This window comes from Chionomys nivalis, chromosome 4 (genome assembly GCF_950005125.1).
Source record: "Chionomys nivalis chromosome 4, mChiNiv1.1, whole genome shotgun sequence".
Taxonomy (NCBI): domain Eukaryota; kingdom Metazoa; phylum Chordata; class Mammalia; order Rodentia; family Cricetidae; genus Chionomys; species Chionomys nivalis.
The window spans coordinates 86,372,187-86,388,311 of record NC_080089.1 but is presented as its reverse complement, the minus strand read 5'-3'; the positions used below and the strand labels follow the sequence as shown (position 1 = coordinate 86,388,311).

The 16,125-nt window shown below is 37.0% G+C and overlaps 1 protein-coding gene across 6 annotated transcripts in view; it reads left to right on the top strand.

The window, feature by feature from the left end:
* Snx14 (sorting nexin 14) overlaps positions 1-16,125 on the top strand; it is a 74,527-nt gene that overhangs the window by 35,215 nt on the left and 23,187 nt on the right. For 3 of the 6 annotated variants that reach the window (XM_057766610.1, XM_057766607.1, XM_057766606.1), the window contains exons 8-16: positions 3,912-4,068; positions 6,134-6,209; positions 6,785-6,829; positions 6,935-7,015; positions 7,108-7,222; positions 11,230-11,385; positions 12,331-12,455; positions 12,641-12,699; positions 14,384-14,410. In XM_057766610.1, the coding sequence (XP_057622593.1) occupies positions 3,912-4,068; positions 6,134-6,209; positions 6,785-6,829; positions 6,935-7,015; positions 7,108-7,222; positions 11,230-11,385; positions 12,331-12,455; positions 12,641-12,699; positions 14,384-14,410 (841 nt within the window). The remainder of the gene's footprint in view (positions 1-3,911; positions 4,069-6,133; positions 6,210-6,784; positions 6,830-6,934; positions 7,016-7,107; positions 7,223-11,229; positions 11,386-12,330; positions 12,456-12,640; positions 12,700-14,383; positions 14,411-16,125) is intronic. The other 3 variants (XM_057766609.1, XM_057766611.1, XM_057766608.1) reach the window with 1 other exon arrangement.

The window sequence follows — 16,125 nt, the reverse complement described above, 5'->3', positions numbered from 1 at the left end:
ACTTACAGCCATCCATAATGAGATTTGGTGCCCTCTTCTGGTGTGCAAGCAGAACATTGTGTACATAATAAATAAATAATAAATCTTAAAAAATAAATGTGAGTACTGACACCCGTTTTAATGATCTTCATAGATACTTTAAGAATGGCATTAAAAAATTCAGTTTTTCTTCGAATGATGGTCTGCTCTTATTGTTTATATCTCTTTTATGGTTCTGTGATTTCAGACTCTTCTAGTTCATCCTACATATCACCACCATGTATTAAGTATTACGTTTGTTTCTCCATATCACAGTTCTTCTGTTAATTCCCTGCTTCTCCTTTTAAAGCAACTCTACTCTGGCACCAGTAGGCCTTTTGATGATGTAATTTACACAAGCTTGTGTTAAGTTAGTGTTTTCTGATTGAATGAAGGAAATCTTGGCATTTTCTTGCTCTAAAATCACTAGCACCAGTAGGCCCTTTGCTGATGTAATTTACACAAGCTTGTGTTAAGTTAGTGTTTTCTGATTGAATGAGGGAAATCTTGGCTTTTATTAAAGTACTTTTTAAAAATTTTTATTGCTGGGCTGGAGAGATGGCTCAGAGGTTAAGAGCATTGCCTGCTCTTCCAAAGGTTCAATTCCCAGCAACCACATGGTGGCTCACAACCATCTGTAACGGAGTCTGGTGCCCTCTTCTGGCCTGCAGGCATATACACAGAATATTGTATACATAATAAATAAATATTTAAAAAAAATTTTTATTGCTTTATAAATAATACCATTAGAAATTTCCATTTCCTTCCCGCTCCCCCACTGACACTCCCACTCCCCCTCCAGTCCTAAGAGAGGGCAGGGTACCCTGCCCTGTCGAAATCCAAGGCCCTCCCCCCTCCATTCAGGATCTTGGCATTTTCTTGCTCTAAAATCTAGCTAAAAATGTTTCCTTTGTCTGTTCTGTGCTTGTACTTGATGCTGTGTGAGACTGATATTCTCTCTATTTGGTACTCTTCCTCAGTGCTTTCTGAAATGCATTGTGTAGAGTAGAATACCGTTCTGCATAGGAGACTGTGTAGAAACAGATACTGTGGTCATATTTTTTGGTATTGCTATTTGTATTTCCCTACTAAAAATTCCCTGTAAGCAAAAGCAATGAGTAATCCTGCAGTGGAGAAACAGCTTTAAGTGTGACCTCATTTGAATATGGAGCCATTGTTTTTCATCCCTCATAATCTCAGTTAATAGAACTAGTTCACATTTTGCGAAATTGTGCTGCAATTAGATTTGAGATTAAATTAGGTAAAACTGTTAGTTTAGCATCTAGTCTTTTTTACATCAGGTAAGAAGTTTAGCCTTGGGAGCTGAGTGTGGTAGTGAACACTTTTAGTTCCAGCACCCAGAAAGTAGCGGCAGCGATAGTCTGTTTGAGTTTGAGGCCAGTCTGGTCTGCATTGGCAGCCAAGGCTACATGATGGGATACTGTCTCAAAACAACAACAAAAAATTTAACTTTGGACTAGAGAAGTGGCTGAGTAATTAAGAGCACATGTCTTTTTTGTAGAGGACCCGAGTTAAGTTCTCAGTACCCATGTCAGGTGGCTTACCAACTGTAATCTAGTTTCCAGGGACTCCAAAGTCCTCTTCTGGACTCTGCAGGCACCTACACTCATGTGTACACAGTCACACACAAACACATATATATGCATATAATTAAAAAATAATAGCCAGGCCAGGCGGTGGTGGCGCACGCCTTTAATCCCAGCACTCGGGAGGCAGAGGCAGGCGGATCTCTGAGTTCGAGGCCAGCCTGGTCTACAAGAGCTAGTTCCAGGACAGGAACCAAAAGCTACAGAGAAACCCTGTCTCGAAAATCAAAAAAAAAGATAAATAAATAAATAAAAAATAAGAATAGCCAGGTGTGGTAGTACATGTTTTTAATCCCAGCACTTAGGAGTCAGAGGCAGGTGAATCGCTGTGAGTTCAAGGCCAACTTGGTCTACAAAGCCAGTTCCGGAACAGTCAAAGCTCTTAACACAGAGAAACCCTGTCTCAAACGAAAACAAAAATAATAAAAATAATTTTTTTTTTTTAATTTACTGGGAGAGATGGCTCAGAGGTTAAGAACATTGGCTGCTCTTCCAGAGAAATCAAGTTCAGTCCCAGCACTCACATGGTGGCACTTGACCATCTGTCACTTCAGTCCCAGGGTACCCAGTGCCCTCTTCTGGCCTCTTTGGGCTCCAGGCACATAAGTAAAAATAATTTTAATTTTAAAACCTTCTTAAAATTAACAAGTTACATCTATATAAGCTACTAATTTATTTATTTAGTTGGTTTATTTTGAGGCAAGGTTTCCTATAGCTCAGGCTGTAACCAAGGCTGTTGACTTGTGATTCTCTTGCTTTACTTTCCATGCACTGTGGATACACCATGCCTGACTAAAAAAATACATCCAAACCTTTGTCTTGACACTGGCAAGAATATACAAGAGGCAGCATCTTTGTAGCAGTTTTGTAAAGACCACTTGACTTACTGTCAGAGGAAAAGTAGGAAAAATACCAATAGGCTTGACTTTTCCATAGTGTCATAGACTTGAATCACACAGCTCTTTTGGACTGATTTCTTAATTAGCAATATGTAGTTAAGGTTCCTTTGTTCTTTCAAAGGTGTAATAACTCATTTTTTTTTTTTTTTTTTTGGCTATTCAATTACACCTTTTGTGATCAGGCTAAAAGTGCAAAACTTCCCGAAGAAGCCATTTTCTCCCATATTCTTAGTGACTGTCTTGGTGATATTGATATAAGAACAACAAAGAATTTTGAATTTGGTAATTTTCCTTGTCATAGAAAATGAATAAGATAGTTGATAATTAAATGCTTGTAGTGAGGAGCTGCGGGCCTCTTCCCACAGCCCGGCTCATGGCTGCCTGGCTAGCTTATGCCCCAAAATAACGACACACAAACTGTATTCTTTTAAACACTGCTTGGCCCATTAGCTCTAGCCCTTACTGGCTAATTCTCATATCCCGATCAACCCATCTCTAATAATCTGTGTAGCATCAGTCTTACCAGGAAAGATTCAGCATGTCTGACCTGGCGGCTTGCTTCATCGCTTCTGCTCTGGAGAGGAAAGCATGGTGTCTGTCTCTTAGAGGAGCTGCCCTCCATCTGAGCTCACTTCCTCTTCCTCCCAGCATTCTATTCTGTCTACTCCACCCACCTAAGGGATGGCCTATCAAATGGGCCAAGGCAGTTTGTTTATTGACAAATGACCTTCCTCCATCAAATGCTCATGCATACTAGAACACATTGTTTATACTTTTCTCCCACTTAAGTCATTGCTAGTATATTGTGTAGAAATCATGAGTTTAAATTCTTATTTGCTCAGGGAAATAGACTCAGAAAATGAACTTATTGCAAAGTACGTGTTTTAGTTAGTGTTCTGTTGCTGTGAAGAGTCACCAGGATCACTGCAATTCTTATAAAGGAAAGCATTTAATTGGGGCCAGCTTACAGTTCCATTGTTGTCAAGGCAAGACGTGTGGTGGCACATAGACAGCATGGAGAAAAGAGAGACACTGGGCCTGGCTTTAGCTTCTGGACCGCCAAGGCCCACCCCTACTTCCTCCAACAGGGCCACACCTACTCCAAACAAGGCCACAGGTCCTAACCCCTGTCAAGTAGCCATTCCCTAATGACCAAGCATTCAAAACTGTGAGCCTATTGGGGGCATTCTTGTTCCAAACACCACAGTAAGTAATTTCACAGCAAAGGAGTAATTTTCCCTTTATGTTCTATTTCTGAAAAATTTCCCCTTTCTACTCAGAGAGCAAGTGCTAGGAGAGGAATGAGGTTAGATGTTCTGTATGGTAATAGAAATGAAGTAATTTAATATATCCTAACTCATTCAATAGTTTTTATTGTTATTTGCAGTAAAAAACTCGGAGTATTTGCAACAAGCTGCATTAGAAGAATATGGTCCAGAGCTTCATGTGGCTTTGAGAAGTCGAAGAGATGAATTACAGTATTTAAGGAAACTTACTGAATTACTTTTTCCTTATATTTTGCCTCCTAAAGCAACAGATTGCAGGTATAAATGTACTAGAAAATACCATAGTAGTATTTGTGTACGTATAGCAATATATATATATAAGTATATACATATAACACGTTATATGTATATTACTATGTTTTATTATAAGACTTATGAATAGTTTTTCACTTGAGAATAATTTGTTAGATTTTAAAATGCCAATTTAGGTGCTGAGTATTTAAAGTATATTATATGGCCTTAGAATTTGTTTAAAAACTGATTTTAGAAATCAAAGATAAGGCCGGGCGGTGGTGGCGCACGCCTTTAATCCCAGCACTCGGGAGGCAGAGGCAGGCGGATCTCTGTGAGTTTGAGGCCAGCCTGGTCTACAAGAGCTAGTTCCAGGACAGGCCCCAAAAGCTACAGAGAAACCCTGTCTCGAAAAATCCAAAAAAAAAAAAAAAGAAATCAAAGATAAGTATGAGTAAAATTTATTTTATTTGAAATCCTCCTGCTTTATTTTCTTGGTGTTCCTTTTGAAAGATGTGTACACAGGCTGGAGAGATGCTCAGCGGTTAAGAGCATTCCTGCTCTTCCCAAGGTCCTTGAGTTCAATTCCCAGCAGCCACATGGTGGCTCACAACCATCTGTAATGAGGTCTGGTGCCCTCTTCTGCCATGCAGGCATACACACAAACAGACTACTGTATACATAATAAATAAATTAATTAAAAAATAAATAAAAGATGTATATACTATGATTCTTACAGTCAGAAGCACTTTGAGCAGATTCTGCAGCTAAGTTTGGGTTTTAACTGGGTCCAACTGGAAAGAATAACTAGGTGCTCTCTCCTCTGTTCTCTCTTCTTCTGGTAAAAGTATATGTAGATTTTTCCATAAGTTACCTCATTTCCCTTACCCTGATTTTTTTTTTTTGAAACGGGTTCTCTGTGTAGCCATGGCTGACCTGGAACTTGCTCTGTATACCAGACTGGCCTTGAACTCACAGAGATCACCTGCCTTTTCCTCCCAAGTGCTTTCTGATAGTTCTTAGAGGGAAAAATTGTGACTTATTCTTTTGTTCCTTCCTTTCCTTTTATTCTACTCCACCCCTTTTGTATCTCTTTTATTTATTGATACAGAACCACACTATGTAGTGTTCCCTACCCGCTTTGCCTCCCAGTGTTAGGATTGTAGGTATGTGCCACCATGCGCAGCTCTGTGATATTCTTGAAAAGAATTATTTATTAAATGATGTATAAGTACACGTTGGTAGAATATTGTAATATTTTGACTAAGCTGTCTTTAGCTGAATGTGCCCTGTAATCCCAGCACTGTAGGTGCCTGAAGCAGGAGAGGAGTACAAACTTGAAAATCCATTCTGGGCATCATGGAGCATCCAAGCTCCGCCATCTTAAAGAAATTTGTAGTCTAATTTGTATTACTAATTCAAATATTCTCAGTCCTAGGGAATGTACTATTGAACATACTGCTCATAAACAATTTTTTGGTGTGTTTGTTAGAGATTAAATCCAGAACCTTATATATGTTAGTCAGTCTCTCAACTACATCTCTAGCCTGCAAACATGAATTTATAAATATACTAAAGATTGTAGAAGGAACAGTGTTCTGATGTCTCCTTAGTCTTTCTTTCTTTTAGACATTAGTCACTTTTAGCAAGCTAAGAACCTAAGCGCAAGTTTGTGATTCTGCACCTTAAGTGTCACCTGGCACTTGCTGAAAATGCAGAATCTGATGATCTGTCCTTATCCTATTGAATTTTAATCTGATGGTTTTGGTTGGTTGGATGGGTGGGTAGGGGAGGAACCTTAGGAATCCTGTAAGAGAAGCTCCCTTCCTCTGAACTACATTCTCAGCCCTGTAATTTTGTTTGAGGCAGGGTTTTATGCTGTAGCCCTGTAACTAGCCTGGAAGTCACTATGTAGACCACGCTACTTTGATCTAATTGCCTCTGCTTCTCCAGTGCTGGGATGAAAGGCATGGCCCACCGTGTCCAGCCCCATAATTTCACTTTAATAGGATCTTTAGTTAGTTCAGAGGTGTTTGAAAGATGAGGAACTAATGACAATCACTAAATACAGAATTATTATTTCTATTTCCAGATCCCTGACATTACTTATAAGAGAGATTCTATCTGGTTCTGTGTTTCTTCCTTCTTTGGATTTCCTAGCTGATCCAGTAAGATGAAAAAATTTTTATTTTAATTATAAAATATACTTGAGTTACTTTTTAAAAACTATTTTATGTGTATAGTACAGTGTTATGAAATGTGTGCTTATTTGAGCATCCATCATCATCACCTTCCAAAACTTTGGTCTTAATACCAAAACCCTATAAATTCAACAACCACAAACAATAATTCCTTATTCCCACTTGAGTTTTTGGTAATTACATACCATGTTTTAGAATTCCTTTTCTTTTCAATAATCCATTAAATGTCTGTGTCACATTTTACTCATTTATCCATTGATGAATGAATATTTTGACAATTCTGACTTTGGCTCAGTTGGATTTTTGAAGGAACAGGTTTAATTTAAATGGCGAAGAGAATTGCCCTTTGCTCATGCTTTGGGAGTTAAGAACCTCTGATTGTAGTTCTTCGGAGTCCCTCTACAATACACATGTGCAAAACTTTAGTCTGTCACTTATGCTGTTCATTTTTGTAGTGAGCTTGATAATGTGAAAGTTTTGAGAATTCTTGGCAGAGCATGACAGTGGAATTATTTTGACTTGTGTTTATTGCTTTTCATTAGGATACTGTCAATCATTTGCTTATCATCTTCATAGATGACAGTCCTGTGAGTATTGAACATATTACAACACTTGTAAGTGCATTAAATTTTGACTGTGTATACCAACTCGAGTGTGAATTTTACTGAGCTGATAATTCTGTTTCTTCAAAGCCTGAAAAAGCGACTGAACCAGCTTCTGCTTTGGTTCCATTCTTGCAGAAATTTGCAGAACCTAGAAATAAAAAACCATCTGTGAGTATTTTCAGCACTAATGTTTTTAAGATAACAGTTTTAAAATACATCTGTGTATCTTTAACTTACTCTTCTTCTCATATTGTGACAAGGTGCTGAAGTTAGAATTGAAGCAAATCAGAGAACAACAAGATCTTTTATTTCGATTTATGAACTTTCTGAAACAGGAGGGAGCTGTACATGTCCTGCAGTTTTGTCTGACTGTTGGTGAGGCTTCATTTGCATCTCACTAGTATCTTTTTTATACTTGTTAATGCTTTGGTTATTTAGAGCAGATCTGATGTCCCCAGGCAAAATTTTGTCTGCTAGATATTCTAAAAGTGACTGAGTTTCTCTCAGGTGGGGCATGATTTTATCTTTGGCTGCAGTCAAATCCTGGTAGCAGAAAAGAATTATTAAAATCTAACATAACGATACTGTGTGAAATATCTCACTAACAGTCCAAACCAGTACCACTTTGTCTCCATTTTGTTCAGAATATCAAACTGTAATATCACAGGTCATTGGATTTGTGAGAAACTTTATGAGCTGTCATAGATGGATTTTTCTTGGGGCCGCCACCTCACAAAAAATGACACAGAGACTTATTATTATTTATGAAAGCTCAGCCTATAGTTGAGACTTGTCCCACTACCTCTCATAATTTAAATTAGCCCATTTATATTAATCTACATTTGCCTCATGGCTTTTTAACTTTTCTTTGAAGCATCTTTCTTTCTTTTCTGTTTCTTCTCCATGTCCTATGGCATCTCTCCTGCACCTCAATTTATCTCCTTTTCTTCTCTCTCTGCCTGGAAGTCCACTTAATCTCTTCCTGCCTGGCTATTGGTCATTCAGCTCTTTATTAAACCAATCAGAAGATGCCTTGGCAAAGATACATCTTCACAGTGTACCAAAAGATTATTCACCAAAATTGTTTAAATAAAATAAAAAGAAAGGTATTAATTCTAACACAATAAATTTATATACAGCCGGGCGGTGGTGGCGCACGCCTTTAATCCCAGCACTCGGGAGGCAGAGGCAGGCGGATCTCTGTGAGTTCGAGACCAGCCTGGTCTACAAGAGCTAGTTCCAGGACAGGCTCCAAAACCACAGAGAAACCCTGTCTCGAAAAACCAAAAAAAAAAAAAATAAATAAATAAATAAATAAATAAATAAATTTATATACAATAAGAACAATTACCAGGTATTGTCTAAATAAAAAGGGAAAGGTTTAACTCTAACATAGTAAAAGTAATTGCAATAGGAACAATTATCAGGTAACAATTATTTTTACAATGTCCAATCTATTTGCATTTGGCAAATTCTGAGAAAATACTACATTATTTATCTTATCCTGGGGAGTCCAAAGTTTTGTACCTAATTCATTTTCTATCCTAACTTGTATTTCCAACCCAAAACTATCTTTTTAGACCTCAAAACATTTTTTTTTTTTTGGTAAACAGTTTAAGCTTTTATGCCTTTCTGTAGCACCATTAATAAAAACTCAGAGATAGATATTAGTGTTCAACCTGAAGGTCAGAAAAGCAAAACAGCCAGCCACTGGCTCTTAATTCTACCTCAGTCTGAAATGGTGATCCTGCCTCCAGGAATCCACAGAATGAGACTGTGTGTGAGAGCTGTCTCTTTCTGTCTTGTAATTTTCTCTAGTGCTGGAATTAAAGGTGTGTGTCACCACTGCCTGGTTTGTAAGGCTGACCAGGGTGGCTGTTTTACTCTCTAATCTTCAGGCAAGCTTTATTTATTAAAATACAAATGAAATATCATTACATCTCTCAACCTTGTACACTTTACAATTTTTTGTGAGTTTCCTTTTTTAATTTGTTAATAAGGAAAACTGCAACTGTAACTGTCTAGTTTTCAATCTATCAGAGACCTGAGAAGGATTGAGTAAACAGGAAGTACAGAGCCAAACAACTTCCAAAACTATAGAAATGGCAGAAACAGCTGTCTGTTTGATTGTTATAGATGACTATTTACCTGTCTTTCTTTATTATCCTAAATAGCTTTCAAGGACTAGAACTTTACATTAGATTTTTAAATGAGCTGCATAGGTACAATAGCTTAAACATATATACAGTATACAAAAATAACCTTAACTTTGTATCAGTATATAAAAATCTATATCAATGTAAAAAATTTGAGACTAGTACTTGTTCAAAAATAGACTCAACAATCCACCCTTTTCTCCCATCATTCTATACTATATCCCTCTTTTTCCCTTCAGAAAAAGACCCATGGATCTAATCTTCTTTGTTTAGCTTTCTCCCTGATCTTGAGCAGTAACAATTTGTAATTAACCCCCCTACAAGATGACCAGCATCCATAACCCATGGAACAACTAAAAACCTCCCATCCTGCCTCTTGGGAATATGGGTGTTGTGTTCTCTAGACTGCTTCCCGTTGTCTGTGAACAACAGCATCCTTTAGGGAACCTGAGGAAATTGAGATAGTGGTTAAGTCCTGGGAAAACTGGCCATTACATGTGTTGACCAGTCTCTGTGAATGGAAACGTGCAAGACTTATCTGCAGTCCTGGCTGGAATAGTCTGTGAGGCTGAACCATCTCACTCAGCAGCCTTGAAGCTGTTCTGGATGTAGAACTTTGAGGAAACTGAAACAGAGGCTTTCTGAAAGGTTGGATCACTGGGACCACCCATTTTCATTGGTTCCCTTGTTCCGAAAATACACAAACTTTCAAAGGTAACATACAAATCTACGTTAACACAAGTATGGACTGTGTGTTGTACCCAAGTCATCCAAAGATGATTTTTTGTTTTATGTTCCTCATGTCTAGCCGAAATCCTCAGGAGGTCTCCCTTGGTTGATCATAATTAACTTTGAAAGAATCCATAGCTTTTCATTTCCTGTGGAAACAAAAGTGCAGCCTCTCCCCAAACAGAACTCATTGTCTGACTTCCATTTTGAAGCCAAGATATCCCTAAAGTATCTAGGCTGGTTTAATTTAGCAGTTCTTTCCATGAGCCAGTGTCTCTCAGGAGCTGTTGTTCGCTGTTCATTAGCATTCAGAAAATTCAAAGTAAATAAAGCCCCCTACATGATCCAGATGTCCTTTGTAGTTCTCATCTTTAAGTGGCTTTTTTTTTTTTAAAAAAAAATATTACTTCACTTTCTCTTTAAATACTATTATTTTTAAACTTTTTTTCTATGACTGTCTATACCTGTTTTCTTTCTTCACTAAGCACATTTTAAAACGTATTATACCTTTTTAAAAGTTTTCTGTGTCTGGATCTGGCTACTAAGCACTTGCAGTGTTTTCTGACCATGTGAGACACTGCACAGCTCAACGTAGCACACGGTGCTGATGGGTAGTGCTGGCAGCTGGCTCCAGTCTGTAGGCAGCAGCTGGTAGCCACACTGGTTCCGAGCACTAACCTGCCTGAGAGCCTGCAGGAGTCGGGAGCTACATCTGGCCCCTGGTCCAGAATTTTTTAAAAGCTTTTTTAGGCCCTGTGTTTGGATATTTGAGCGCCCATGTTGGATACAATATGTAGACGGAGTTTTCTTTGGACCACTACCTTACAAATAACAGTTTTGAAAGCTCAGCCTATAGCTTCGGCTTGTCTCATAGCTCTTATAACTTAGATTACTCCATTTATATTAATCTATGTTTTGCCTTGTTTTTTTTATGTCTCTTCCATCTTGCACCTTCTGTTTCTTCTCTGTGTTTTGTGGTATCTTTCCCATGCCTTGATTTATCATCTCCTTTTCTTCTCTCTCTGCCTGGAAGCTCTGTCTAACCTCTTCCTGCATAGTAGCTATTGGCCCTTTAGCTCTTTATTAAACCAATCAGAAGGCACCTTGGCAAGGACACATCTTCACAGTGTACAAAAAGATTATTCCACAACAAGCTGTATTTTCATTATTATGTAGTGAGTCACTGGATTTTAAAATAGTGAAAGACCTTTGGTATAAGAACTGATCCAATCTGTTGTTTACAGAAAAATTTACAAATATACTATTTTGTTGTTGCAAATTTATATTGATATTTATACATTTATATATTTTCTATTAAGATAAAAATCTTGTTGACTTTGTCTTTCATCTGAGTTTTCTACTCTCAAGTGTTTTTTAAAAGCTTAAAATAATTAATTCGATTGTATTTGTTGCTTTTAGTTAGAATAAGAATATGAAGTTTCATGATAGTGTTTATATTAAAGTAATTTTTTCCATAATCTTTCTTTGATTTGTTAGAGGAATTTAATGATAGAATTTTGCGACCAGAGTTATCAAATGATGAAATGCTCTCTCTACATGAGGAATTGCAGAAGATTTATAAAACATACTGCTTGGATGAAAGTATTGACAAAATCAGATTTGATCCCTTCATTGTAGAAGAGATTCAGAGAAGTAAGTCAAAGATGACAAAGAGAATGGATATTCTACATCTTTCCAGTTTCCAAGTTTTCTTCATATTTTTTTTTCTATTTTTAAAAAAGATTTAGACATAACTTATTTGTGGGGAGGTTCTCTCATTATGTAGCCCTGGCTATCCTGGAATTCACTTTACAGACCAAGCTGGCCTCAAACTCAGTGATTTGTCTGCCTCTGCTTCCCTGGTGCTGGGATTAAAAGCCTGGGTCACCACACCTGGTACTTTATTACTTTCAAGCATGTGCACACACACACCCACACATGAGCATAGGTGTGCTTGGAAGGCAGAGGTTTCAGTTCCCGCTTGCGCTAGAGTTACAGGTGTTTGTGAGCTGCCCAACAAGGTTCTGGGAACTGAACTACAGTCCTTTGCAAGAGCAATATGCACTCTTGATTGCTTTCTGTATTCTTTACTTATTCTACCAGCTGTGGAAGCTACATGGGCAGCTTAAGTTGCCATTTTCTTCAAATACTTAGAGATCTTTTGTTAATTTTCTTAGTTTAAAGAATTTTTTTTACATGCTTATTTTACTAACAAGATGAAAGCTTTGAGGAAGCGGAGTGTGTGATATTTGCATAACTGAGGCAGGCACGGACGGACTTGCATATCTGTAATCCTAGAACTTGGAGAAGGAGGCAGGAAGACCACAGTTTCAAGGACAGCCTGTACAAGTTCCAGTACATTCTGGCTGCCAGTAAGATCTTGTCATTTAAAAACTCCATAAAACAAAAGACTCATGTAACTAATGTTTGTCAGAACTAGAGGTAGGTTATTCTCAGTTCTCATTCTAGTAAGATTTCTTGTGGTGGTGTTTCTATAAAACATAATTTGTATGTTTGTTTCACATAATGAATTTTAAATGACTGTGTTTTATTTCTGTTATTCAGAAATAATTTGTACAATCGATTGTTTTTAAACAGTTGCTGAAGGCCCATACATAGATGTTGTGAAACTGCAAACCATGAGATGTCTTTTTGAAGCATATGAGCATGTTCTTTCCCTCTTGGAGAATGTGTTTACCCCTATGTTCTGCCACAGTGATGAGGTAAGTTAGGCTTTCAACACAGGACTTTATATACTTCATAGTGGCTCTGATAGCTTTAGGTTAAGCAGCAAAATAAGTTAAAAAAAACCCAAAAAACCCAAAACAAGATGAAGTAAGATAAAGTAGTATATTTCAATGTCAAATACTGGTTTAGTTAATCCTAATTTGTATTTATTGTTTTGAAGTATTTCAGGCAACTTTTAAGAGGTGCAGAATCGCCAACACGTAATTCCAAATTCAACAGGTAGGCATATTTAACTGTGGTGTGTACTTGTTTTGACTTGCTGTCACTGATCATTCTGTGATAGCATTATAGTCTTTATCAACTGTTTGTCTGAATGAAGTCAACCTGCTAGAGATATGTAAGTCAAAGGTTTCAGCTTTAGTGGTGGAAGTTTTCTTTGGCTTTTATGAGCACCCATTATCTTTAGCACACCTCTTTCTAGTTTTAAAATATAAAAAAGAAAGGCAGGACGGAAGTACAGATACCATTTTAAGTATGTTCTTCCAGCAGAGGCAGAGGGGCTGCCATGAGTTCTGTGAGACCCTGCCTTAACACACACACACACACACATACACACACACACACATGCACACACATGCACGCACACACGGACATTCGCACACATACACTATCTATCACTAATAAATCTACAGTCAGCCTTTTAGTGATAATACTATCTCAGCACCCTGATGGCACAGAGTAAGTATGTGCTTATAAAGCTGGTTTTCTAGACAAACAGACTATGGCCATGTCAGTGGTTTTCTTAACATGATAGCAATATTGGATTTAAGTTTAATTATTTCCAGTAAACATTGTTAATTAATTTTTTAATACTAAAAAAGTAAAATATGTTTTTTTATATCTGAGTTTAATGTTGACTGTCACACTTAAGAGAACTCTGCTTCTCTGATACTTCAGGATTCATTTATCTAAATAGAATCAGTAGAAGAATTTGCTAGCATTCTTTAGCTAAAAATTTAGAGTAACCTTGATAATTTGCTGTTAAATGACTTAGAGGATATAAAATAGTCTCCTTTTTTTTGGTTTGTTTCTTGTAGTTTAAAAGTGAAATTTTAGTGCATATAGCTAATTCTGACCTACTTTATTGTATGTTCAAAGCATAACTCTTGAGGAATGTTTTGCTTACTTTATAACTTAAAGTATTCTTTAAAAAGTTGTGGATTTTTGTTTATTTGTTTGGGATCGAATCCAGGGCATCATACTAGGCAGCAATATTACTGCTGACATCCTTAGCCCCCATACATTTTGTTGTTTGTATGAAATAGGAGCTCACTGTATAGTCTAGGTTAGCCTCAGACTTGCACAGTGCTAGGATTATAGGCATAGACACGAGACACCATCCCTGTATAGTCTAGGGTAGCCTCAGGCTTGCACAGTGCTAGGATTATAGGCATAGGCACGAGACACCATCCCTGTATAGTCTAGGGTAGCCTCAGGCTTGCACAGTGCTAGGATTATAGGAATAGGCACGAGACACCATCCCTGGAAAAACACTCATTTTTACTTCAAGCCAAAAATACGTTAAGAAGCACATATGAGTACATCTAACATGGACACAATTCTGTATTGAAAAACCTGAGCTGCTGTTTGTTAGCTTAGTCTTTACATAGTTTCTGCTGTATCAAATGGTACACATAAGGAGAAGAAAATGCTGAATTATTTGCTGACATACTGTTTTCAAGAACGCTAGTAATCTAGATTGCATATACACAGCCATGTACTAGTCTTTCTTCCCTGTATGGTGTGATTTATAGGATTTCTTCCTCTTGCAAAGGTGAAGGCTATCCACTTGTATGACTTTTAAGCTTTTTAAATTTGATGTTATATTCTAAAGTGAAACCTATTTAATATCTGGGCTTTCTCTCTCTCCTCCTCATATAATCTCACATATCTGATATTGCAGAGGTAGCCTAAGTTTGGATGATTTCCGGTAAGTCTTGAGCATGTGATTTTTTTTTTTCCCAGTATAAATTGTCTGTTTTAATCTAGAAAGTTTACCCCAAGAAACCTAGGTGCAACTAAAAAGGAAAAATAAGAATCACTGTGCTGCCCCTGTTCTTATATAAATTATTTAGAATAAGTTTTTAAAGTGGATCTCTACTTTGATTCTAGAAATATTTTCAAAATAACATATAATTATGAAATAAAATATCCTAATACTATTAAGATAGTTTTATTATTATTTACCAGTATTTTATTTTTCAAAGTTGTTGACTCCTTTTGGGGATAAGGAGGGTTACTCATTCTACGGAACAATTTTTATAATTATTTGTGTTTAAAGAATTGTGGATTTTATTTTTTATTTTCTTGCCCCAGGTAAATATAATGACGTTTCTATGAGTATAGGCATAGTCACAAATGAGACTTAAAAATACGTCATAGTTCAAAACCTGCTTTGTTTTTAATCTCTAAATCCTGGAACAGCCTGTCTAGGCTCTAGAAATTTTGTAATTTTAATATTTTAATAAAACCTGGTATGTTTGAAATTTGATCAGTATTGTTTTATATCTCTAATTGTTGAATTATTTCAGTTTTGCCTATAGGAGTAATAGCTTCCGTTGAGCTAAGTAGTCTAAACAAGTGGTCAGATTTTACACTGGTCACTGTAGTGGGGTCTCTGGTGGTAGTCCGCAAGTTTTAGGTTGGATAAAGTTAGAGTTTGGTTTACCGAGACCTAGAACATCTGGCCCCAGTAGATCATTTCCTGATGCTTTTAGACTTTCTCTCCTTTTTTCTTTCTAGCAATTTCTGCTTTTGGAAATTCACTTTTGAAAAAAATTGTAGAACTAGTATTTAATGTTTATGGCAGAGCGAGCTGCTTTCTTAGAGCAATGCCTGCTTTTATTCTTCCATCATTGCTAACCTTTCTCTCTGGCATCTTTTGTTTGTATTACTTTGAAGTTAACTACATTTGTTTTATACCTGATTCCTTTTGGAATATAAGATTATAAAACTGATTCCTGCCGGGCGGTGGTGGCGCACGCCTTTAATCCCAGCACTCGGGAGGCAGAGGCAGGCGGATCTCTGTGAGTTCGAGACCAGCCTGGTCTACAAGAGCTAGTTCCAGGACAGGCTCCAAAACCACAGAGAAACCCTGTCTCGAAAAACCAAAAAAAAAAAAAAAAAAAAAAAAATAGATTATAAAACTGAATTTACTTGAGCATTTGTCATAGAGGTGAATTATTTTTCATCAAGTTTTGTTTAAAAAATGTAATGGGAAGATCATAGTTTTATATTTTTGTGTTGCATTCTTATTTTAGTGATTCAGTTCTTCTAAATCAGTGGTTCTCAACCTTCCTCATGCTGCGACCCTTTAATACAGTTCTCATGTGGTGACCCCATCCATAAAAATATTTTGTTGCTACTTCATAACTGTAATTTTGCTACTGCTATGAATCATAATGTAAACCTCTGATATGCAATCCCAAAGGGGTCACGACCTAGAGTTGAGAATCACTATTCTAAATGGATGTACAGTTTTTAAAAAATTGTTTGACAGATCCATACATGTGTATGTTTTGACAAAATTCTTGTGGCAATGAGAACTATATACCAGTAGGGGGCTGTCATTCTCTCAAAACTTTTAGTTCAGTTAATGTTTTGAAGTTAGCATTAGCTACATTTCAAATGTTTGTTAGTAAATTT